The sequence below is a fragment of the Alosa pseudoharengus genome, unplaced genomic scaffold (genome assembly GCF_046254945.1).
Source record: "Alosa pseudoharengus isolate Yale_2024_CS ecotype anadromous, Long Island Sound unplaced genomic scaffold, YU_APseudo_1.1 YU_APseudo_1.1_scf_12, whole genome shotgun sequence".
In the NCBI taxonomy this organism is placed as follows: domain Eukaryota; kingdom Metazoa; phylum Chordata; class Actinopteri; order Clupeiformes; family Clupeidae; genus Alosa; species Alosa pseudoharengus.
Window position 1 is genome coordinate 38240979 of NW_027468587.1, and position 27020 is coordinate 38267998.

General features: G+C 43.7%; 1 protein-coding gene and 1 long non-coding RNA gene across 2 annotated transcripts in view; one reads left to right on the top strand and one right to left on the bottom strand.

Moving 5' to 3' along the window:
- entpd3 (ectonucleoside triphosphate diphosphohydrolase 3) overlaps positions 1-27020 on the bottom strand; it is a 59142-nt gene that overhangs the window by 5097 nt on the left and 27025 nt on the right. The window contains exons 5-9 of the mRNA XM_076281214.1: positions 9661-9820; positions 9265-9492; positions 8431-8703; positions 7502-7612; positions 3-137 (exon numbers count right to left, since the gene is read on the bottom strand). Coding sequence (XP_076137329.1) covers positions 3-137; positions 7502-7612; positions 8431-8703; positions 9265-9492; positions 9661-9820 — 907 coding nt within the window. The remainder of the gene's footprint in view (positions 1-2; positions 138-7501; positions 7613-8430; positions 8704-9264; positions 9493-9660; positions 9821-27020) is intronic.
- Positions 1775-2224, top strand: LOC143119595 (uncharacterized). The gene is made up of 3 exons (XR_012986305.1): positions 1775-1914; positions 1994-2060; positions 2143-2224. It is a non-coding gene; the product is annotated as an uncharacterized LOC143119595 (long non-coding RNA).

Here is a 27020-nt window from a genome sequence, read left to right on the forward strand (position 1 = left end):
ACCTGTCTTTCAAACCTGATATCATTCCATGACTCAGTATTGAATTTGTAGCCATCCACAAGGATTGTGTAGACATAGTTTGCTGAATAACAATAAGACTTCAGATGCGTCTCAGTGATGTTGTAGTTCCTCTTGAGCTAAGGGATTCCAAAACAAATCAACACAGTGAGATTGAATAATTGCAGAATGAGGTTTTTAAAACTACTCAAAAGGGAGAATAAACAAAATTTGGAATCAAGTGAGGAATTGCAACTAGCACTGAATAGTGATTCCACTGAGCTGCGTAAATAAGTAAATGCAGGAAGAACTAGCTGGTAAGAACCAGCTTGCATCCATTAATCAGTAAACCTTACATATTTCAGTTGTGGTGGGTGTCTACATTATAATCGCCACCCTGGTCGGAATTGCGCTGAAATCTATTTCCTCATTTTCTCTGTTGTGTTTATCCATACAAAAAATAGGGGTAGCTGTGGCCTACTGGTTAGCGCATCGGACTTGTAACCGGAGGGTTGCCACTAGTTTGAACCCTGACCAGTGCCCTTGAGCAAGGCACCTAACCCCTCACTGCTCCCCGAGCGCCGCTGTTGTTGCAGGCAGCTCACTGTGCCGGGATTAGTGTGTGCTTCACCTCACTGTGTGTTCACTGTGTGCTGAGTGTGTTTCACTAATTCACGGATTGGGATAAATGCAGAGACCAAATTTCCCTCACGGGATCAAAAGAGTACTTATATTTAAATAAAGGGACTGATCATTTTTCCACCCTCCCATGACTCCCCTATCATACCTGTGGTCAAAAATGAGCAAAAATAATAACAGATCTCTGTCAGGAACCATTCCACTAGAGATCATCTCATAACTCTGATGTCAGCACTGATGGGAGAGAAACCTCATGTTTAAAGCCTTCCTACCTAAACGAACCCATGAAACACGGCAATTGAAATTTGGCCATTGAAATTTGGGTGGTTGGAATAGTGGACTGCACCCACATTTCCACTCGTTTTTCATGTTTAAGCCCCCAGCGTCAACTTCAAGGTAGCGATGAGAGCATGGGTTGGCGAAAGATGAAAAAAAGCTCGCCTCCCGATCCGAGGTGCTGCTGTTCGCGGGTTCGAGTCCGGGCGTGTGCAGGACTGAATCGCGCAGGTTCAACACAACGCAGGTTACACATAGCTTGCGAGTGAGCACAAGTGGGCTGAAATGGAAAAGTTTCCATCCGAAGACTGATTCTGAAAACGCGAAATGAACTGCCCGTTATATATCGCACACTGCAATGAGTTAGTATTGCTGTGCTAACCCTGTTCGGTTCCACTTGCATGTGAGAAATTACGGAGCCCTCCGGGTGACAAAAAAAACATGGGTTAGAAAAAAAAAAAAAAAGTTGTGGGGGGAAAAAAAACATGAAGAAGAAACAAAAAACGATGCACTTTTGCGGGAAACTTTTTTTCTACTTTTGGAACTTGCTGGTGTGGGCAATGGGACATTACCCAGAGTCACGTAGTATAAAATGACATCCGCTGGAGTAGAATGCGCATTGGAATCAGCTGTCAGGCAGGGGGAGTGGACAAGAGTGGAAACGCGGTAAGCTTGAATTGTTTGGTGTTGCTGTTAGACGTCGCTAGTGGTATCACAATATATGGTGTTTATTTTAAATTTGGTTCTCATAGATTTTCAGCGAGTACATGCTGGGTTAGTGCACAGGCGTGCAGTGATTTTGGAGAGTGGCCCGAAACAGCGGCAACTTGCAAACCCAACGCCGGCTTTATCAATGTATGTATTCCTGCCAAGTGCTTTGATGTGATGTGAGCCTCGTAAAAGGGGATTATGTGATTTGACCACAAGCTATTTTGTAGAACTTAACTGGCGACTGAGCAGAAGCAATTCAAACGATTCTCGCTGAGACCGCCAACCACTAAGGTGCGTATAACTTAAGTGTTTTGAAATGGTAGCCCCGGTCAGCCGGATTGGGATACTTATGTTTATTGCCCTTAAACAGATCAACTTTGGCGTTGCATCGCGAATGCTAAACTGGCTTGTGTGCTTGGGCGGATCTCCTCGTAAAAGTAGGTAGGCTATCCATTGGTTTACTAAGCTGTCACCAGATTCTAGTTGGTAATGACTTAAATGCGCGTTTATTGTGTGTAGCCCGTGATTTCTCTGGGTCTGGCTTCAGTGACGGAGCCGCGCACATTAGAAGCCCTTTGGCCTCGAGGCCCGTTGATTGTGAGTGTTTGGTTTATTAGTGGTGAGTATTAAGTGTGAGTGATAGTAGCCTCTAATATCGCATAATGGGAGTGAAGGAGTTATGACTGCACGACTGAATAAATGTGTGTTTTAATTTCTCTTGTAGGATTGCGGATTTTGTAGGACGTCGCAGCCACTGTTTTCCCATACCGTGAATTATCATGTATTTTAGCTTTTGTATCATGCTGTGCTTATGAAATTATTAGTGTCGGGACAGAAGTGCAATTCCTCTTTTTACAAGGGCATTTGTGAAGGGTTTCCCTTCTTTTTGGGGATTGGGCATTGCGCAATTCGGCGAGGTAATCAGCAACGAAACCTACTCCTGCTTGTTATGTGGAACATTAATTTATTTGTATAGTGTGTAAATTCTGGCCTATCCGTTGATTCGGGATCTGAGGTGGACAGCGGGCACTTCTCGGATGTAATAAGGTGACCACTTGGCTGCTGTGATTCTTATTGGAAATGCTGTGTTTTAATGCTGTGCTGTCACGTTTGCTGTGGAAATTGTAGCCTCTTAGGACTTATAAAATAAATTGTTTGTTTAACAGGTGGTTCACCGTTTTACACCGAGAGCTGCGTGCTGTCCATATTCCCTATAACTCTATTGCCTGTGGATCCATAATCACCGTTTGTTTTAGTCTTTGACTTGATATACTGATGATAAACAAGAAAATAAATGACATTTTAATGTGAATTAATAAACTGTTTCTGTATTGCTTTTGCACATCAGCCTCCAGCTTGTTTCATTTTGATTGATAGCGTGGGGAAAGTCTCTAGTCTGGTGGGCAAATAGGTTCTCCCACATCTTTCAGATAAGTGGGAGTGGCGTAGTGACGTATAGGCCACACTGGGCTTCCTACTTGATCCCAATAGGCCCACAAATCACTACCGCCAGATGGCAATCGTATCATGATGCTCTGATTGCTCTATCACTGTTGCGTGTTGTGGGTTTTCTGGACACATTACATAGGCCTATGACAAGGGAGGGAGAGGGAGACACCTGCGTGCACACACGCACACACAGCAGGCTACAATAAATTGCCTAACAGACAGCAGCCTAATTTAGAGGCATCACCAGGGTGCGATTTGTAGGGGGGGATGGTGAGTATTTTCCCAACTCTGGTTTTCCTATCCCTACCTCTGCTAAATTATTTTTTATCTCCGGTGGGGACAAGGATTAAACCCCTTGATAGCGATGAATGCAATTTAACTGCTAGCCTACTTAAACTCTTGAAATCTAGCGATCTTCAGTGTCAATACATCAGAGTAGGCTATTCAGTAGCCTTCTGGCAGACGGCGCATATTTCTGAACGTCATTGAACACAAAAACATTAACTTTTTCAGTCCCTCTCAACATTTTAGTGCGGGAACTTCCGCAGGGAAAACAGCGCTGAACCAAACATGAAACGCGCTCAGAGCAGCATATCGTCTTACTTTAAACACCTAGTAGTTTGCGGAGGACGAACGAGAAAGCACTCGTTTGATAAATCAGCCAGTAGGCTAGGCCTAGTAGACAAATAACTTACAGAAATAATCTGTACAGCAAAAACAAATGTTGGTGGCGGGTATTTAAACTATCTAGCGGGTGTTTTAACAGCTGCAAGAAATAGAAGCTTATGGCCCATATGTTCTGGTTCGTAAATTATTTTCATAAAACTTCAAGTTGCCCTATAACTTCTCTCCAAACTCTTCACTGCACTGTAGCCAATTAACTGACAGTATGATAGTAAGCTATTTATTTTCTGTAGGATTCAATAAACACATTTATTTTTTCAACTTTTACAATATTACGCACTTGGCTACTGAACGCAAATCTGCAGGATTTGCACACACACACAGTAGGCCACACTAGACTGCAATAACAAGGCAATGACTGAGCTAGATCACAGGGTCCTATGACCGGCTTTGAGAAAGTACTGGTTTAGTCCGTACAGCAGCTCCAGCCTGGAGCGTTATGAGACTGACCGTAAGTGTCCAGAGATAATTCAGAGTCCGCAAGTAGCCTTATCCACAGTGTTCGCAAGTAATCCACAACGTCTGGCGTGCTGCGGAATGCCCCCGTCCAGCCGCACTAATCAACACGCCGAGAGTCCTGTCGTGTCCAAATTCAGCCTCTCTTTATCTCCCCTTTACCAGCAACAATCACACGCCCCTAAGACACAGGTGTCCCACCTCACCTGCAGCCTACTGCAATTAATCCACAAGGTGGGGGCGTAGCCGTCGTGGCCAATAAACGCCATTCACTACAGTATGCTGCAAATGAGCAGATGTGTGAAGCACCGGGCATAACTTAATTTCGCGGCTACGTGGAGCAGTAGTAGGTTCATTGTTGAGGAGGCCCATAGTTTGAGAAAAGCTGCAGATCATAGGCAGAGAAAGCATAATGCTCTGAGAACAGTAGCCAAAGGTTTTCCTGCAGAAACAGGTGCCTTGGTGCACGCACCCCGCTTTCACTTTGACTCCCTGCATTGTGGCAAAAACTGTCAGTCAGACAGTGAATTTTGGTTTACTAAATTAGCATAATGCGGTAACAATTATCATTTCAATTCTATCTGAAATCTGCTCACTGCAGACGTTACAATGCAGACCCAAGCAGCAGCCTTGAAAGACGTACACTTTGAATTTGATCAGAGCGGCTCTGGTTCTTCACCTAACTTGGTGTGATTGGCTGGATGACCGTTCAATCAAATCAACAGACCTATTTGTGTCTCTGTGTGTTCGTTATAGATACGGTTCCAACTCTTTACGGGAGCGTTTATTTCCATATTTTACTTTCAATTTAATCTGACAAAAAGTGTGGGGGATATAATCGTGTTCCAGCAAAACTGTGTACATTATAACACCCACATCCCCCACGCTTGCTACGCGCCTGCGTGTGTCTGCACGCAGGTGTCTCCCTCTCCCTCCCGTGTCATAGGCCTATGTAATGTGTCCAGAAAACCCACAACATGCAACAGTGATAAAGCAATCATAGTATCATGATACGATTGCCATCTGGCGGTAGTGGTTTGTGGGCCTATTGGGGTCAAGTAGGAAGCCCAGCAAGTTCCAAAAGTAGAAAAAAAGTTTTGTGTTTTATCAAACGAGTGCTTTCTCGTTCGTCCTCCGCAAACTACTAGGTGTTTAAGTAAGACGATATGCTGCTCTGAGCGCGTTTCATGTTTGGTTCAGCGCTGTTTTCCCTGCGGAAGTTCCCGCACTAAAATGTTGAGAGGGACTGAAAATGTTACAATGTTTTTGTGTTCGATGACGTTCAGAAATATGCGCCGTCTGCCAGAAGGCTACTGAATAGCCTACTCTGATGTATTGACACTGAAGATCGCTAGATTTCAAGAGTTTAAGTAGGCTAGCAGTTAAGTTGCATTCATCGCTATCAAGGGGTTTAATCCTTGTCCCCACCGGAGATAAAAATAATTTAGCAGAGGTAGGGATAGGAAAACCAGAGTTGGGGAAATCCTCACCATCCCCCCCTACAAATCGCACCCTGGTGATACCTCGAAATTAGGCTGCTGTCTGTTAGGCAATTTATTGTAGCCTGCTGTGTGTGCGTGTCTGCACGCAGGTGTCTCCCTCTCCCTCCCTTGTCATAGGCCTATGTAATGTGTCCAGAAAACCCACAACACGCAACAGTGATAGAGCAATCAGAGTATCATGATACGATTGCCATCTGGCGGTAGTGGTTTGTGGGCCTATTGGGGTCAAGTAGGAAGCCCAGCAAGTTCCAAAAGTAGAAAAAAAGTTTTGCGAGATCTCGCAAAACTTTTTGCGAGATCTCGCAAAACTTTGCAATGAGATCCCGCAAAAGTGCATCGGTTTTTTTTTTCTTCCTCATGTTTTTTTTCCCCACTACTTTTTTTTTTTTCTAACCCATGTTTTTTTCCCCCATGTCACCCGGAGTGCTCCGTAAGAAATCTTTCTCACATATGAAAAATATAAAGACAAACCTGCGCTCACGTTTAAGGGCAATTCCGTGCAAAACTGTAGCCTAGTTGGCATTAAGGATATGACAGTTTTGCGTGGAATTGCCCTTACTGTAGATGATGACAGCCTCAATTCTTGCATGAAACTTCACCTCACTGATTATGAGCCAGTCAGACTACAAGACCATCACCAAATCTAATCTCTAGTAGGCCTAATTGAGTGTAATCTTAGCATTCAAAAATTGAGTGTTGTGTTGTTACTTTGCTTACCAAAGGACACTGGTAAAATAGGGGGTGGTATTTAGCCTACATGGGAAGCCTAAAGGCCTATACTTCTGTCATTCCACTTTACATTTCAAGTTACTTGCACATTACTTTTAAAACTAGTACAAAAAATGTATAAAAAAAATCCTCTGTTGAATGAAAGTAACTGTAAGTTAAATATCCAAACTTTTTCTTGTCTTTATGTGGCTCTTCTGAGATAAAAAAAAAAAAAATGGTAAAAGTGGCTCTCCAGGCAAAAAAGGTTCCCGACCTCTGGATGAGAGCATCAACTTCAAGGCACCTAACCCTAACCTTATCCCTAACTGTAACCCTTGCCTAATCCTATGTCTTCCATGCAGCATTACAGTAATGAGTAATGTGTAATACATTACTTTTTTTGAGCAACGATCCCAACATGGGTTAAACCACAGGTATATGACATAGCAATGAAACTTAAGACGTCAAGTAACTTCTTGCATCACCGGCGAGTTTAAAACCTTGTTAAACTCTAAAAAGTGGCTAAGTTTCACAAAGGGCTTGTTATTATCTTACACCTAATAAAGTGATGAATTTCTCGTCATGCACTTAATTAGTTGTGAAATGTTCTTCCTTTTGTTGTTCCTATCATCACTAACATTTCCAGCCTTTCGCAACTTTTTTGATTGTTGCTGGCATCAAATTCAAAATGTGCTTATATTTTCCATTAAATAGTCAAATTTCTCTCCTTCAACAGTTGATATGTTGTCTTTGAACTATTCTGAATTAAATATAGGGTTGACATGATTTGTAAATCATGGCATTGTTTTTTTTATTAACATTTTACAAAGCGTCCCGGAATTCGGGTTGTACAATTGTCATACTATTTCTTCTGCTGTTTCATTGTTACTGTAAGCTTGGCTTCACTGAAATAAGGACTACCTTCAACGAACCTCCGAGAATAAATAAAGGTTGAATGAATGAATGAATGAATTTGTACCCTTATTGACACCTGATATTATCCTTTCAGTAGGTCAATACATCTCTCTCTGTCTCTGTAACTCTGTATTCCATCCCAGATTTTTGTAAAGCATACTTACTTTTGTCCAGTCCATGGAGCAGAATGACCACAGTGTGGAGTTGAACTTATCAAGAGTAGGTGCTCCAACAAGCTTCAGAGCCCAGGCAGTGTAGTAGAATCCTGCATAGGCCTGGATCCAAAACCACACATGGTGACGAAATATCACGGAACATATACACAGTATAAATAACATAAATATTACATACATTGCCTGGTCAAAAAAAAGGTCACACATTCTAATATTTCATTGGACCGCCTTTAGCTTTAATTACGGCATCTCCACAAGCTTCTGCAATGTCTCAACATTTATTTCCGTCCAAAGTCTTCTCCAGCACATCCCAAAGATTATCAATGGGGTTACTGTAAGTTCTGGACTCTGTGGCCAATCCATGAGTGAAAATGATGTCTCATGCTCCCTGATCCACTCTTTCACAATTTAAGCTCAATGAATCCTGGCATTGTCATCTTGGAATATGCCCGGCCGTGCCATCAGGGAAGAAAAAATCCATTGATTGAATAACCTGGTCATTCAGTATAGTCAAGTAGTCAGCTGACTTCATTCTATGGGCACATAACGTTGCTGAACCTACTGTACTGTACCTGACCAACTGCAAAAACCCCAGATTTATTTACTTAGTTAAATCCAGGTGGTGACCTTTTTTTTGGCCAGGCAGGCAGTGTACAAGACATGAACAGAATCCCACTCTGTCAAAGTTAAAGAATAAAGCCATATTAGAAGTGGAAACACCTGTACCACCTGTAGAGTTTTATGATTGAACTAGTCATTTACTCATTGACGTAAAGCCCCAGCGTATCAATTCTCAACTATATTTACGTTGACACTCTCACACTCTCTCTCTCTCTCTCTGTTACACACTTACACACTCACACACTCACACACACACACACACTATGCATTTATATTGAGATTAATTGAGATAGTAGTACCATGAACTGTCCTGACACTGGTGGCTGATAGACTCCATTGAATGAGCAATTCTGGGAACCATCACAGGAACTGAGGTTAAATATCTGTCTCACAGCATTTCTACACTCGGCTGCATCTCCTCCTCCGAATATGGTTATGTTCCGCTCTGGAGAGTAGTTGGATATTCGTAAGTCCTTAGTGCACTCACTGCCAAAAATGAACTCTTCTGTCATTGTTATGTTGAATCCAACAGGATAGCAGGGATTCTGAACATTGTTGAGGTCAGTAGAACCCTAAAGAACAGATAATGTAGAATCTGTAGATATAAATGCTACACATAGAAAAATAATGTATACTGTATATCAAGATAAACATTCTGTTCAATTATGGCCAAATATAATTATGAATCTGAAATATGGGAGCATGACAGTCCATGACCAGCAAACTAAACGTGGAACTTGTAAAAATGGATCAAGAGATTTGACCAGAATACAGAATGTATCCTTCATCTTTTGATAATTTTGATCACAATACTTAGTGTCTTAGTCATACTATATTTAATACTATACTTGATTCAAGTGCCATGTGATTACAAATGTTCTGATATCATTAGCATATTAACAGAATGTATAATCTATAACTGCATCATAGGATTAATCTGTTGTTTAAACATAAACAGACATCATAGTTTTGTTCAATTATGGAGAGAATATATTATTAGGATCCATCAACCCTGCTAGTGCAAAATTCAAGAGCATGAAATGCATTTATTACTAAATACATCAGCACTGCAGAAGACAGTGCATGACAAAAAACACATTCAAATGTTAACAATACCCTTGAAAAGCCAGTACCTGGACGAACTTCGCAAGCACAGTTTTTTCAGCTTCATTTTTCCCAAAGCACAAAAAACTGTGAGTATACACTGTGTAGTCATAACCGTAAAGAGTGACCTTTGTCAGGCCCTCCCCCATGGCGTCATCAGTTGTTGTAAATGCAATTTGGGTGGATGCTCCTCCTAAGTCAAGGGAGCCTACTGTTTTAGCTCCATGGGGGCGCACCCAGGAGTTCCACAAGTCCCTCTACAGGTACAAAAAACATTATTATACATTTAGATAGGCAGATATATATTGGTTATATTACAAATGTAAGATAGAACTGAGTATCAGAACTTCTAGGTAATTGTATAGGTATAATGAGCCTACATGAATACCGGTAAGTGTCCCTTGAACAGAATATTAAAGACAAACCTCCAGAAAGTTATTCATTAAATAGTTCACTGTTATCCAGCCATACAATCCTTCTTCTTCTCCAGAAATAATAGAAGCATTTTGGAATTGGAATGGCAATGATTGCAGGTAATTCCTCATATCCTGCAAGATTGTATTTGAAGCGGTTTCATTCTGAAGCCTACAGAGGGATTAGAAATGAATGTTGGATTCACAATGTACATTTCAGAAATGGAATTTTAACTCAATTAGGAAATTCAAATTTAAAGAAAAGAGATACTATGCAATTATTTTCCCTTAAAATAACAACACCAAACTTATTGTTAAGTAAACTTATTTTGAGTGACTTACTTATAGTAGGAAGTATGGTATCTCTTTGCTACTGCTTGCCCAGAATGCCTGGTATTGCACTATGTACTGTGCAGGAACATGACCCTTTTTGTCATTTTTGGATGCACTGGCTAATTTTGGAGGCACTGGCTAAAGGCAGTCTGATAAAATTACAAAATAAGACTTTCATGTTACTGTGCACATTGAATAATGATGCTAAAGATGCACCCAATGCTTGGACAATTGAAGCCAAGGGGTAAATAAGAATTTTCCATCGTGTTGCTTTCACTGAATTACTGAATCATCACTTATTTATCATTGACCCATTTTCTATTCATCTGGAAATACTATTCTTATTTTACCTAAATAATGGAACACTTCAGTGTAACGGAAGCAAGCTGAGCTAGCATGCTAGTTGCACGTGTAAATCCTTACACCCCTAACCTTAAGAACACTTCTAACCACAGAGTTGGAAGCCTGGGCTTTTAGCTCAGTGGTTAGAGCGTTCAACTCCCATGTCGGTGTGTGTTGAGGTGGCGGGTTCGAGGCCCATGAGCGGCGGACGAACCGACCTCTGTTACAACAGCACAATGAAAATGTATTCAACTATACATCCTACATAATTTTACCGCATTACCCAAGTACTTCTTGTTGTGGTATCAGTCGTGCGTATGTCAGGTTAAAAAACATTTTTGACAAATGAAGGGACATGAAGCAAGATAGTAGTGAGTAGTGATTTTTCTTGAAAAATCAACTTGAAATACAATAGAACAATATTTTCAGTTATTTTTATAACTGAATTTATGAACATTCCAGGAAACATTCCAGACACAATGATGACCTCATAAGAGGGAGTCCAGCAAAGTTGGTCAATTAAAACACATGGGATAAGGGATCATAAAGTAGTTTTTTTTACACTGATGAGGCCAAAAACATGACCTAATTCAGAGTCTACTACCTGCCTGACATAAAAATATCCTGATACCTTTTTTCTTTACTGGTAACCATTATTGATCTTAAAATGTGATGAAGAGGATATGGGTAAGTAGCAATGCTTGAAAATGCCAGTTGTGTCACTTGCCATCACATAGGCCATTATATAGCCTAAACTAAGTAGAATCAGTAAGCAACTCATTAGTCTGTGTTCAGCCAACCATGGGCATATATGCTTTTCTTTAGAGACCTGACTATAAAACCATCCGTGTATATGTGCTACCACACATTTGCTCTTTATATATACATCTGCTTATCAACTAATGTTAGCTATAGACAGACTATTAATTTGCTTACTGATTCTACTTAACTTGTTGTATATGAAAGCCTATGTTTTTTTTATGATTTTTTTTTTTTTATGAATGACACAACTGCCATTTTGAAGCCATGATACATACTAATAGTGATCCGATCCTACTCACACCCCTAATCAATTTCTAACTGATGATTTGATGGCCATGATTTACCTAAATTTTGTAGCCTATTCGTCTTTACTTTGTCCCTGCCAGTCAGGTTCATGCTTATGAACCACTGGTATGTCATAGAGAACATTTTTGGCCTTATCAGTGTAAAAGAAAATGCACTTAAAACCCATTCTCCCCTATGCTCAACTTTGCTGGACTCCCTCTTATGAGGTCATCACTGTGTCTGGAATGTTCATAAATTCAGTTATAAAAATAACTGTAAATATTGTTCTATTGCATTTAAAGTTGTTTTTTCAAGAAAAATCACTACTCACTACTATCTTGCTTCATGTCCCTTCATTTGTCAAATATTTTTTTTAACCTGACATACCTGACATTAAGCCATTAGATTTGTTGTTTTAGCAATGTTTTGGAGAGTGGGCGCACACATCCAAAGAAATTTTTGCCTGACGAAGATCCAGGGTGATTGAAACGTTGCTATGTATTTAAAATAATAGTTTATATTTTTGGAGCAATTGCATTGTGCAGACCACACTTCTTCCATTGTTTTAGCAGTGTTAACAATCTCGCTGGGAGAAGCTGTAGATGGAGCCGGTTGGTTCTAGTTTTGACACATTGCCCATCAGTGGCCTAGGTGGGGAATGATGGCTCAGTAAACCTGGCAAAATTGGTCATTAAAATACTACTAAAACAATACATTCAAATGTGGTTTAAGCCATTCGGGCTGGACTCTCTCCGGGTCCAACAGCTTTCAGAGCTGCTCGTTTTTCTCCCTAGACAGCAACAATGAACTATTTCTACCACTATTCAGAGCAGCCTTTAAGAAAATTGTCGTCCTGCTACTCACTTGTTGCCTCAACCTAATAAAATCCTATTTTTCACGGAAGCCCGGGCGTTACCCTTGATTGTATCATCTAACTGCACAGCTACAGTAATGACGAAAAACAGAGGTGAGGTAGACAATGTTTACATGTTGCAAAAACCAGCTAGCTGCGCTAGTAAGCATGTTTGACGAAAAAGCTGTTGGGCGCGTGACATCGGATTTAACAACCGAATTGCCTAGGCACAAAATGTAGTGAATAGCTTTACTTACTAAAAGTAATACATATATTATTAAAAGTAATGAATATGAAAATGGGGAAAAGATGCAACAAGTTCTTTTTGAATTTACAACAAAGAAACAGTTCCAAGAAGAATATGACTTAAGATAAATGATGGGAATACACTAACTACACCAGAAGAAATAATGAATGAAATAGAAACATATTACACAGAAATTTATTCGGATAAAGATCAGGAAGAGGGTAGAGAAGATCTATTATTCCCCTATAACCATGTGAAATTAACTGAGGATCAGAAGCAATCATCTTAAAAAAAACTTTAATGGATTGTTTAAATTTCTCATATAAGGAACTTACAGGTACACAAAGTGAAAGCGCATCTCCCTGTTGCTAAAACAAGAACTAAGTGGCAAATATAAGGACCCTGTGCACTTAAGGAATTGGAGGCCTCTTACACTACAGAGTTATGATTCTAAGATTTTAGCTAAATGTATAGCAACTAGGATTAAAAAGGTTTTACCACCATTAATACATCACGATCAAACAGGCTTTATAGAGGGAAGAAATATATCAAATAGTATAAGGCAGTTACTGGAAATAATTGAACATTATGATGTAGAAGAAAAGTATGGTGGATTTTCATGATTTAAGGGAATGTAATCATGGGTTTTATAAGTGTTTATGTTATTACATGAGTTTCATAAGGGTTTATACTATCGTATGGGGTTTTCATGTTTAGAAGAATGAAGTCATGAGTGTCATAAGTTTTAAGGCCACTGCATTTGCTGTGAGCAGAGTGAGATCATTGTATTCTTTGTAGGCCAGACCAACTGTCAGAAGAGTGGGGTGAGGGGAAAAGTAATGGGGTACCAGGATGAAAGCATCTCCTCCATACCTGGTCAAGGGAAGGGGGGGTGTTATCAAGCTGGCGAGGAATGGACGGGACAGGGATGAGGAGGCCATTGTGCCTCATGTGCTAGGCCCTGTCCAGCCAGGGAGAGAATCAGATAAGAAGGCCTTAACTCACCAAACTTGAAGGAACCAGGGAGATTTAGGGTTATACTAGTTTACATATGTTACCTATGTATTACATAGGTTTGCATATAGTTTTATGCATGATGGGAAGATAGTTTCCACCAATGTAAGCGACCCTGCATGATACTGATTGGCGAAGGGTGTTGTTGGAGGTGACGTGAGAGGGTGGCACATCTCAAGGGCGGAGGAGTATAAAATATAGTGTATAGCCATTCGTAGGCAGATCTCGCCGAGGGTACCAGCTGGTAACATCTCACCTTCTCCCTATTGCTTTGACGGTTGGGCTGTACTATCATTGCAATACGGGGAATAAAGATCAACAGTCTTTGGAAAATCTTCTGTCTACATTGTCTCCTTCGGACGCCTTGTTTCAGAGTGCTAAATTACTAAATAGTCAAGTGGTAATTATTAATTGGAAATTTGGATTCGGAAGTGGACATTTTCCACGACAAAAGGCAGGACTTGTTTTTATTGCAGACTTTGAAAAAGCATTTGATAAAGTGAAGTGGGAATTTATTAATAGATGTTTAAGGTATTTCGGCTTTGGAGATTCTATAATAACATGGGTCAAAGTAATGTATACACAAAAAATGCTGGGTTATTTTCTCAACCCAAACGCTGAGTTGAAACTGTTGGGTCATTGTGTGGGGTTGTTTTTACTCATGTTGGGTTATTTTCTGTAACCCGGCTTGTTGGGTTGATAGTTTAGGACAGTCCCCCTCCTCTCCCCCACCTGACGTGAGCACACTACCCAGCACCAGGGTAACTTTAACACAGCTGCATAGTTATTTGAGAGTTATTCTTTCAACCGTCCATGCAGTCCAGCAGCTGTCAACATGCAGTGAAAATCAGGCGATTTTGGAAGGTATGTATCTGCTTTTAACTTTTATTATTATTATTATTCAGACGAATTTTAAAAGTACACAAAGAGACACCCTTCATGATATGAATGGATATTCTGCCTGCCAATTTCGTTCAGCCTAAGCAGGTTAAGAATTGTGTCATTCAAGCCAGCTAACGTTAGCTAACATTAACTTACAATTACTGCTCATGTTAATGTTAAATCTACACAAAGACAGACTCTTAAAAACATAGTTCTGTGTTCACTGGGTATGAACTGCTGAACAGAAACAAAACAAACTTTTACAACAAACTAAAATTAGCATACCAACAGCTGGCTAGGTTAACGTTAGCAGACGGTTGGTATGCTAACGTTAATTAAGTGCTTCGTGGTAGTGCAGCATGTGTGTCAGCTAATGTATACAGTCGAAGTAGTCTCTTCACACGTACGGTAATCATCATGCCAAACAACATATTAATTCTTTCAGGGTAGCTTCATATTATAGCCATGTAACTTACTGGGTGGTTTTTGGTGGTAACATTAAAGGAACCGTATTTAAGATTGTGGCCAAAACTGGTACTGCAATCACTTTCAAAATACTGTAGAGCGGTGTATCCCCTCCCCCTCTCCCCTGACTGGCAGAGCGAGAAGCCCCTGGCTTATCCTGGCTTCACCTGGGTACTTGGGCAGAGCTGGCAACCCGGATGCCGAAACACTACTGACTTTGTGATTAGTAGATAGGTGGAGGGTGGCACATCAGGGGCCTATTGCACAAAAGCAGAATTAAGACATCCGGGATAAGTTACTGAGCTGCGCTCAATGAATCCAAAACACGATCGTACAGGCTTAATTGGTTGCACAACGAGCAAGACAGGATGAGCAGACAGGGATTCATTAAGCCAGGTGAAACCTATCCTGGATAAGTGCGCGCTCACGGCTCCCTCAAATAGACCCCGCCACCGATCACAGATTCACTTATTCACCATGGCAACTAGAGCGGCTTCATTGCTTCTTCTACGGTGTGAAGTAGGTAGCGATAGCCTTTTCACAACAGCAACAAACAGCAACACCTCTGTTTAGGAGAATATTGCAACTAGTTACGCGACCACCACGTGCGAAATGGTTAGGCACTCTTGTGACGTCACATTGTCGCATTACAGGTCGGGAATGCCGAGTATGTAAAATGTAATTATTGATCAAAAAAGTTTAAATAATGACAGTGGGTCTAGGTATATGTGATAACAATGTGTAGTGGGCAGTGGAATAGCTATTGGTTTCCATTTGTGGTGACTGCTGACTGAGATAAGGGATGAGATTAGGGGGGAATAGATCCTGGAACTTAGCCTGGTCTGGAGCAGGCTAGCTCCACAGAATAAATCGCCATGGTAACTTATACCATAACATATCCTGCTGTCCCCTATCCCGCTTTTGTGCAACTTGATCACGGATAAATTGAGCCAGGATAACCAAGATATCCCGGCTTAATCCCTTATCCTAGTTTTGTGCAATAGGCCCCTGGCCAAACATAACACGACAACATCAACATCAGTTGAAGGCTGCAAATTTACTTTTTGAATGACAATAACCTGGCCGGACTACTGTTGTCAGTGATCTAAGTATTTGAAATGAACATGATTTCTTAATGTCAGTGACATATCAGGGCCATTTTATGATTAATTGAAATACATTTCTTACATACGGTTCCTTTAACGTTACAGACAACTTGAATTTAACTAACTGAATGTGTTAACATGAGCTAGCTAACGGTAGAACCATAGACCAGTGGTTCTCAACTGGTCTGGCTTTGGGACCCACAATTTCCCATGTTCATAAAGTCGCGACCCATATATTTTTTTTTAGCGTTCAAGCCAATGCATATGGTGAGCTACATGGTAAGACAGGCGAAGTGCCTGTAGGCCTACTTGTTTGGAACATGCAGATGTTTGGCATTAGCCTACATTTGTGAGGTCTTCAACTCTTGATGTCACCTTTCAAAGTACTCAACAGGTACTGTATGACTTTGACAGGGGTGCCTTGTTTCCATGTGGCATTTTAGTTTTGATGGTTTCATGCCATCTACTGCCAGCCATCTACTGCACACCACACAATGGGGTTTCTGTCCTATTTTGTCCTCAGTTTAAGTGAATACATATCCGAGCCTACTGTAGGCTACTTCAATATTCAGAGTAGCAGCCTACTTCAATCAATCAATCAAATGTTTATTTGTCACATACATTATACAGGTAGCCTATAAATGCAGTGAAATGCTTGTTCCACTGACTCCAAGACTGTGCAAAGGATATATAGAAAAGGAAAAATAAAGAAAGAAAGTCCAAAGTGCAAAAGTGTTTAGGCTATGTTGGTGTTCCTGCTACAATCCTCATTTAAAATCCTGATAGCCTGGGGATAAAAACTTTTCCGCATTCTCTCCGTGTTGGACTTCAGGCAGCGGTAACGTTTCCCAGACCGTAGGATAGTGAAGAGGCAGTTGTTGGGGTGACTGGGATGCCTGATAATTTTCCTTGTTCTCGACTGACATCTCCTTATGTAAATTTCCTGTAGGTTGGGTAGGGCACTTCTGGTGGTACGTTCAGCTGATCTTACTACTCTCTTCAGAGCTTTACGGTCTAGCTCAGTGCTATTTCCATACCAAGCTGTTATACTGCCAGTGATAACACTTTCAATGGTGGTTCTGTAAAAGTTCTTCAGTAGTTGTTGAGGTAGCTTGAAGTACTTGAGGCGTCTGAGGTGGAAAAGATGCTGATGACCTTTTTTCACCAATTAATTAATATGCTTGGTCCAAGTCAGGTCTTCAGTAATATGGACTCCAAGATACTTAAAACTCTCTACCCTTTCCACTTGAGAGTCATTGATCATAAGTGGTTGATACATCTTATGCTGATCACGCCTGAAATCTATAAACATCTCCTTGGTCTTCGTAACATTCAGGAGGAGGTTGTTTTCCTGGCACCAGTTGGATAACCTGTCTACTTCATTCAAGTAAGCTACAAGTACTTGCGTTTACCACTAAAATTATGTCTAACATGAGGTCCAAAATAAAGGTCCAATATTAGATTTGATAAGGTAGCATTTTAAATTGGCGATTTTTTTTCTTTAGCTCTGCGACCCACCCAGAACAGTTCTGCGACCCACTTTTGGGTCCCGACCCACCAGTTAAGAAACACTGCCATAGACTATAGAACTACCACTGCCACTAACGTTAATATAACTGAACGTATGTTTGTCAGTGTGCTGTTAAACAACTCCATGAGGTGAGCATGGTTTCCGAGTGTATTGCGCTAATATTTGGTCTCCGGATTTGTAATGTTTGTCAACATCATTCACTGATCATCATAAGCGGAGGGAGCGGGGGGGCAGGGGGGGCGGTCGCTCCGGGCCCACGACCGCAAAGGGGGCCCACTTTTGGCCAAATCTATCTTGATTAATTGTTATATTTACCGATGCTTATTTGTACTAAAATGTTAGGCCTACTAAAGATGCCACTGGTCCGTAGAGTGCGCTCACAATGGGAGTTCGTCTGTCATGCTGCAAATTAAATAGCCCGCACTCTCCCTCTCGCTACACTGTTGCGTTTTAAAAGCGAAACTGATGCCACAACCGGTCTGGGTTTGCCGAAGTAGCCTATGCTACAGGCTGCATTTATTACAGTGTAGGTCTAGTCTACACTGTGCCTATTTAGAGGCAGGAGCATAGGCCTAAGCTTGCCGCGACAACAGCAGTCACTATCAGGCACACCAGCAGGAATGAATGTTCAGCGCATCTACCCCTCCGCGCGCAACAAAACATTGAAAGGCTTAATATTTGTCCGTTTCCCGGTTTCGTTCATGCATTGGCCACCTAAAAAGTAGCCTAGTACAAAATGCAATATACAACAATAACGCCTAATAACGACCTATTCATTTGGACAACTTTATACGACCCTAAGGGTAAAGTTACCTTTAGTTTTGTTCTGTTTACCGTTTTGTATGGCTTTAAACAGCGTTCGCGCTTTAACATCAGTAAATATTATAATGGTAACGTTTTGAAAAGCATTTGTCTACCTTGTTCATCTGAAATAACTCCTCTAGTTTTGCTGCCTCCATCCTTTGCTACCTCCACCCTTTCATTGTTTCCAAAAAACGTTTTATATCCATGATAGCCTTGAAGTCTTGAGTTAGTGAATTAGCTTAACATTGTGTGTTGATAACTGGCAACCATAGTAAAATAAAGCAAGTATAGCCTAGCCCGCAACTTTTGTAATTGCTGCGTGCGTAGGCTTTTATTCCCTCTCCTGCTCAAACAACATTAAAGTTGATTTTGACAACGTGTTTACAAATTTTAAAGAAAATTGTAAATAGCCTATTGTCGAGCAGTTAATGGGATACTGCACAGTTGTGAAGCAGTTGGGAAGTTATGGTGGGCTAACTTTGTGTGAACACACACGGGAAATTCTCTCATTGAGTTGCCTGATAATACGCACAGCTGCACCGATGCATAAACTAAACGGTAGACTAGGTCATCAGGACATAAACAAAATGCCTCAGCCTCTAATAAGCACAATATGAAGTGGGCTAAATAAAAACATGATGTTGGAATAAACACCGACAGTATAGGGGCCCACTAAAGATCGTCGCACCCCCTATAGTGAAGCATTAGCTCCGCCCCTGCTGATCATGGTTCGTGAAAGTCTTGATATAAAGTTTTGTCAATAGCAATGATTAATTTACTCTTTTTCTTTCTTTGAGTGACAGGGCTGACCCCCAAATGGACCGTGGAATCTAGCTGTCTTCATGGAAGTAACTTATCACATGCTGATGCTGATTTTAGAGTAGGCTATCCATTCAAAAATAAAGTAAACTGTCAAATAAATAATTATGTTGAACTGTTTTATTTTATTGCATGGCTATTTGTTGCCCATTTTCTCTCAATGCAACCCAAATACTGGGTTTAGAAAACCCGACAACTGGTTATTTTAACTAGCAGTTCTGTTGATATAACCCAGTGGTTTGGGTTGAATCTATACCCAATATACTGTGTGAATTTTACTCAACATTTATATAGTTATAACCCAGCACATTGGTTACCTGTCTATTGTGCCAATTTAACTAATGTTGTGTTGATATAACCCAGCGTTTTGGGTTAGAATCATACCCAATCTGCTGGGTTTAATAATGTACCCAGACCACTGGGTTAGGATAACTCAATGGGGTGTTGGTCCAATAGTTAACCAGTGGCTGGGTTATATTTGGGTTATTTTTTAGAGTGTAAGGGAGCTACCAGTAAAGTGATTAATAATGGATACCTTTCAAAACCTATCACTCGGGAAAGAGGAGTGAAACAAGGATGTCCCCTATCTCCGTATTTATTCATCATAGCTATTGAAATATTGGCAGAGAGAATAAGATCTAATGAAAACATCAGAGGTTTGCAATTAAATGGCATAAATTCAAAACTATTAATGTATGCAGATGATACAACCTTCATGATCAGACCAGATATAACATCCTTGCAAAACCTCATAAATGATATGGATCACTTTACAAAAATATATGGATTAAAGCCTAATTATGGAAAATGTCATATAATGAGATTAGGTTCACTAAAATATACAAATTTCAAACTACCATGTGAAATGCCAGTGAAATGGACAGATGGAGACATTGATGTATTAGGTATCCATATACCAGAGAATATGAAAGAAATAGCCACTCTTAACTTTAACATCAAATTAAAAAAGCTCTCAAAAATTGTACAGCCCTGGCATGGAAATAAACTGACCATCTTTGGTAAAACAACGCTTGTAAATACACTGATTGTGTCACAGTTTACTTACCTGATCCTGGCTCTACCAACACCGGCAGAAATGTTTTATAAGGAATACGAACAACAAATATTTAAATTCATATGGAATGGAAAGAAAGATAAAATCGAACGCACATATCTATATAATGACTATAATGTAGGTGGTACATAATTGCTGAACTTGAAGGCTATGAACCATCATTAAAGGCCTCCCTCATTCCCAAATTTTATTTCAATAAGGAGTGGTTTTCTATTAGACTCTTAGGAAAGGTTCATCCTATGTTTGAAAAAAAACTATTTCCATTTATACAAATACAACCCTCACAGTTTTTTTGTAATGAAGGATATTTTTTCTGAACTGTCGTCCTTTTTGACAGAGGCACTGCAAAGTTGGCTGCACTTTCAGTACCATCCTCCAGAAAACAATGACCAAATTTTACAACAGATGCTATGGATTAACTCTAATATACTGAGTGGAGGTGGCACAATGTTCTTGAAGCAAATGTTTGAAAAATATATAATGTTTGTAAAAGATATTATAAAGGAAGAAGGGGGATTTATGTCATACTCACAAATAACACAAGTATATGGGCGAATATGTACTTTGCAACAATACAATCAGTTAATTGGAGCCTTACCACAACAATGGAAAAGAAAAGTTAACGCGATTGCAGGTTCATACTTAGTTTGTAGACCAGATATAAAACAGACCAGGTGGCTAAAAAAAGCAAAGGTTAATAAAAAACTGTATAATTTTTATCTACAAGCTAAAAATCTGGTGGCAATACCCTATAACATTTTTGACAGTTGGGAAAGATTGCTAGACATACCAATATCATGGAAGCAAGTCTTCACAACTTTGTATGGAACAACAATAGATACAAGAGCAAGATATTTTCAATATAAATTAATCTATAAGTATTTAGCTACGAAAAAAATATTATGGATTTGGGGGAAGGAGTTAACACCAAGTTGTCGATTCTGTAAGGAGGAGGAGGAGACAACAGATCATTTATTCTGGTATTGCTCACCAGTTGCTTTGTTTTGGATTGAAGTGGAAAGGTGGTTATTGGGTTATGATGTAATATTGCGATTGGATCTTCTCACAGTGCTTCTGGGTGATCTTTCAGCGGAAGCTCACGCTCTTCAGAACATCATTATTTTGTTAGGGAAAATCTTAATCTTCAAAACAACCGACATACATGAATTGAGTATAGGGAGACTTAAAGACCATGTTAAAGTTTACTGTGAAACTGAATGTATGATCTATGAATCCAAGGAAGTGCATTATGCAGAAAGATGGAGTAAAATAAAGGAAGTGGAAGGATGGAGCAGGTAGAAAAGAATGACTATTCCAACATGTTGCTGTATGATTCAGGAATTTGTTGTCCCTTGGAGGTTGGGAGTAGGGTGTGTGTGTGTGTGCGTGTGTGGTGGGGGGGGATTTGTAGATCGGTCGGGAGAATGTGGCTTGGATGGAGGGACTTTTTTTCATTCTTCATTGGTTTGTTTTTTCCCTTTGTTACTGGTGATTTTGTTATTTTTAATTTTATTGTATTCTGTTTGTAAAGATGTAAGGCTTATACTCTGTATCCGTTTCAAGCTTCAACAGATAACTAAAACAGACACCAAAAAACACATTTAAAAAGAATAAATAAATAAACAAACAAATAAATAAATAAATAAATACATTTTTGTTAAAATGGAAAGAAAGGAAAAGTCCCCCAATGAGGGGGGGTGGAGGTGGGATTAGAAAAAAAAAAAGTAATGAATATATTATTGTATTCAAAGTATGGTTAACAATATTTATTGTCAAGTCTGTTCTTTCATTTGTTCCGTTTGGGCGTTTATGTATTTTTATTCCACTGTTTGGTTGAATTTCCCATTGTCCTACGTAATTTAGAACGACCATTAACCGTATTGTAATGATCTGAGCCTAGCTGTATGACTGTACTCCCATAATGCTGTGCGTGTGTGTGTGTATAATGTTGATGTTGGTTGTAGTGCTGAGTAGTGGCGTTTGCCTTGTTGTGTATGTGTTAGCTGGTATGGTCTTTCTTTGTGTTGTACCTCATGTGTTTACCCCGTGTATTGTATGTGACTACCCTGTTTGTGTATCGTGCTTGTTTAATTGACCTCCCTTATGTTGCCTGTTTCATGACGTTCGTGTTTTTGGTGCGTAACCAATAAAGACCATTTTGAGACAACCTTACAGTTTGTTACATTGGTGTCAGAAGTGGGATGACGACCCCTACTGGACGGGAGGAGAAAGCTGCAACTGATTACCTGACGATGATGAGTTTCCTGCCAAGACGGCTCTTCGACAGCACGCTCGCCCATGGCCACCTGCTGAGCCCGGCAGACGGAGCCAGCCTGCAGCGTGACCGTGATGAAGAGACCCGCCCCCGGCCACAGGAGGAAACGAACTGGGCTGATGGCAGCATCCCGCCACTTGAACCCGCTCCACACGGGAGCGATGGAAACCGGCCGGTCCTCGGTGCGACGGTGGCGGTAGAAGGGCGCCCCAGCGCAAAGTTGCCCCACTACAATGGCGAAAGGCCGCTGGCGACATACCTGGTACAGGTCCGGCTGGCAGCCGAGCTGAATGGCTGGTCGGCGGAGAGAACGGGCGTACAGGTGGCGTTGGCCCTGGAGGAGAAGATCTGCCACCGGCTGAGCAAGTAAGCTGGACCGCAATCGAAGCAGCTCTGCAACGACGATTCGGCCAGAGAATCTTCATCAGCGATGCCAGAGAACAACTCGCTTCCAGACGGCGACACAAGGACGAGAGACTGGGCAAGTTCGCGGCTGACCTGCAGCTGTATGCCCGGCGGGGCTACCCAACGTACAGCCAGGGTCTACATGAAGAGATGGCACTGGAAGCGTTCGTGCGAGGCATCCACCCAGAGCGGCTAAAAGAACACCTTCGCCTGAGCGCCCCCAGCTCGCTGTCCGTGGCGCTTGCGGAAGCCGAACGGGTGGAAAACATCTTCCGCACAACAGAGTCGCGGCATTGCGTACGCCAGACATCGATGGAGGTGACGCGGCAGACCACGGCACAGCCACCACAACGGCGCCCACGCGAGTGGAAGAGGCCGGCCAGCGGAGACGGATGCCACCGGTGTGGCGAGCCGGGACACATCGCGTGGTACTGCCCAGCCCCGGCACCCCTCACGCTCGCACCCCAGTTACTAGAAGAAGGTGGCACGGCGGGAGGGGCTATGGATTGCATACGGCTGGGCCGGCTCGGCCAAACCAGAGGACTGTATGTGGACTGCACGCTAGACGGGACTCGGTGTCGCGCCTTGATCGATACTGGCTCCACCATCTCGCTTGTGCGCCCCGGTCTCTTACCCGGCACGCTGGTAGCCAGACCCAGAGGCTGGGAAAAGACAAAAACGCGCATCACAACAGTTACCGGAGAGCGAGCGGAACTGTATGGACAAAAGGTGGTGTGCGTGTGCATCAACGGTGAGGCGGCGAGCCGCCGGCTTTGGTTGGCTAGCATTCAGGATTGCATTCTCAGCCTGGACGTGCTAGAGAAATGGGGGGCTGTGGTGGACATTTCCCGGTTCACACTACACTTAGGGACGAGCAGCGTAGTGTTGCACACGGCGGGGAAAACAGAGCATGAAGTGCGGAGAGCTGGCGCGACGAAGAACTCTCCAACTCGCTCACACAAGCCCGCAGGAAGCAAACTCGCAAAGAGTGCTCGCCATCCAAGACTCCGCCCCTCCCCACACAAGCCCACGGAACTCAAGCCCGCGAAAACAACAGGTCTCGTCCAGGTCCGCTTGCTGAGTTCGCCACTGCTCAGCTCACGCCCACTAGAGAGGAGCCAGGAGCGCGGGTTGAGCAATCACCACTCTCCACTCAGAGAGCGCGGCCCTCTGTAGAGACAAGGCAAGCCGTAAATGAACTCTGCACTCGTAGCTGTGAGGGGCTGAGTGAAGCACAGGGTAGCCAGGTGCGGAGACTACTAGCAGCGTACACCGACATCTTCGCTGCAAGAGATGAGGACTGCACCCGAACGAGCCTGGTCCAACACGAGATCGACACCGGAAATGCTCGGCCCATCCGACTTCAGCCTCATCGCTTACCGTTCGCCAAACGACAAACAGCTGAAGAAAAGATCAAGGAAATGGCCGCGGCAGGAGTGATAGAGCCAAGCAGTAGTCCCTGGGCTGCGCCGGCTGTACTCGTCCGGAAGAAGGACGGCTCATGGCGGTTCTGTGTTGACTACAGGCGCCTCAACCAGGTAACCCGGAAAGACTCCTACCCGCTCCCCCGCATTGACGATGCGCTGGACAGCATTGCCGGCTCCTGCTGGTTTAGCTCGCTGGACTTACGCAGTGGCTACTGGCAGATTGAACTAGCCCCGGAAGCTCGGCCGAAGACAGCGTTTACCATCGGGCAAGGGCTGTGGCAGTTCCGGGTACTTCCGTTCGGCCTATGCAACGGGCCAGCGAACTTTGAGCGGCTGATGGAGCGTGTCCTGGCGGGCATTCCACGAACATGCTGCGTGGTTTACCTGGACGACATCCTGTGTCATGCAACAGACTTCACCGGTGCCATAGGACATCTGGAAAAGGTGTTCGACGCCATACGGGGTGCTGGGCTCAAACTGCACCCGAAAAAGTGCCACCTGTTCCGGAGGCAAACCGGATTCCTGGGCCATGTCGTGGGGGCCGCCGGAGTGGCCACCGACCCAGCTAAGGTGGAGACGGTGAGACGTTGGCCTGTTCCGCGCGATGGTGCTGAGCTGCGGAGCTTCCTGGGCCTGGCGTCATATTACCGGCGTTTCACCCGGGACTTTGCTACAGTCGCCAGCCCGCTGCATCGTTTGACGCACAAAGGCCAGCTCTTCGAGTGGACGCGAGAGTGCGACGCGGCATTCCGGCGGCTGCGGAGGGCGCTATGTGAGGCCCCAGTGCTCGCTTTCCCTGACCCTCAACTGCCTTTCATCCTGGACACCGACGCCAGCGACGTGGGCGTCGGCGCCGTCCTCTCTCAAGCAGGCGAGCAGGGCGAGCAGGTGGTCGCATACTTCAGCCGCTCACTGGACCGAGCGGAGAAGAACTACTGCGTGACCCGCAGAGAACTGTTGGCTGTGGTGGTGGCAGTGCGCCATTTCCGAACCTACCTCTACGGCAAACGGTTCCTGCTGAGAACGGACCATGCATCGCTCACCTGGCTGCTGAACTTCAAAGAACCAGAGGGCCAGCTGGCTCGCTGGCTGGAGGCGCTCCAGGACTGCGACATGGAGATTCGACACCGGGCGGGTCGCCTTCACGGCAACGCGGACGCCCTGTCCAGGCGTCTGTGTGCAGCAGACCAGTGCCAGCACTGCCACCGGAGGGAGGAGAGGAGCCTGGCCGCGGCTAAACCGGAGCCCGCTCGTCGGCTACAGGCTGCATCACCGCTGGCAGAGAGAGAGAGAGTCGCTGTTTTCAACGCTCACCAGCGTCGCGCCAACGAGAGGGTCAACGCTCGCCAACAGCACGCCAGCGAGAGACTCAACGCTCGCCAGCGCGGCGCCATCAAGAGAGCCACCGCTCGCCAGCTTCACGCCAGCGAGAGAGACAACACACCGCAGCCCAACGCCACAACACAGCACTGCAGAGCGGCAGCTGAGGCCATGGACGCGCAGTCACCGGTGGACGTGATGTGGAGGGAGGAGATCCGGAAGGCGCAATCGGAGGACGCCACGCTTGGCCGAGTGTGGTCATGGATCGAAGCCGGTCAGCGACCGCCATGGACTGACGTATCAGCACTCGATCCAGAGACCAAAGCGATTTATTCACAGTGGCCGGGAATAGTAGCACGTCAAGGACTGTTGTATAGACACTGGCGAGCCCCCGATCGACAATCTGACATTTTCCAGTTGCTGGTTCCTGCTGGATTACGAGCCCGTGTACTGGAACAGGTACATGGGGCTGTGGGGGCGGCTCATTTCGGCATCGCAAAAACTCTTCGTCGGCTGAGAAGCCACTTCTATTGGCCGGGATGCAGGCTGGACGTTGAACTGCATGTTCACTGCTGTGACGCCTGCACAGCGAAGAAGGGCCCCACGCGACGCTCGCACGCTCCGCTGCAGCAATACGCAGTCGGGGCTCCCATGGAGCGGGTAGCCGTCGATATCATGGGCCCACTGCCAGTCACAGAGCGGGAAAATCGCTACGTGCTCGTAGCTATGGACTATTTCACTAAGTGGCCGGAGGCGTATGCAGTGCCAGATCAGAGCGCCCACACGACAGCGAACAGACAGTCACTGAGATGTTCTGCCGGTTCGGGGCACCGGAGGAGCTCCACAGCGACCAAGGGCGGAATTTCGAGGCGGAGGTGTTTGCTGAGGTTTGCCAGCACATGGGCATCCGGAAAACGAGAACGACACCTCTGCATCCACAAAGCGACAGGCTGGTCGAACGGTTTAACCGGACGCTAGCAGTGCAGCTGGCCATATTGGCCGACCGCCGACAAAAGGACTGGGACTTACACTTGCCCCTGGTGCTATGGGCATATCGCACAGCGGTGCAAGAGTCAACGAAATGCACACCGGCAGCTCTGATGTTCGGGCGAGAGCTACGCACGCCGGTGGACTTGGTGTTCGGTTCGCCTCCGGAGGCGGAGATTGGAGGTAAGCCAGGGCTGGAATACTACAAGCAGCTACACGAGAGACTCAAAGGAGTACATGAGTTGGCCCGGCAGGCTATGAGTGAAGCTGGAATGCGTCAAAAGCGAGCTTACGATACGCGCTGTCGCGGCCAGGAGTTCCAGACCGGCGATAAAGTGTGGGTGTACTGCCCGGAGAGAAAGAAAGGCATTTCCCCGAAACTCACTAGCCAGTGGGTCGGGCCGTGCGATGTCTTAGAGAAGCTGTCTGATGTGGTCTAT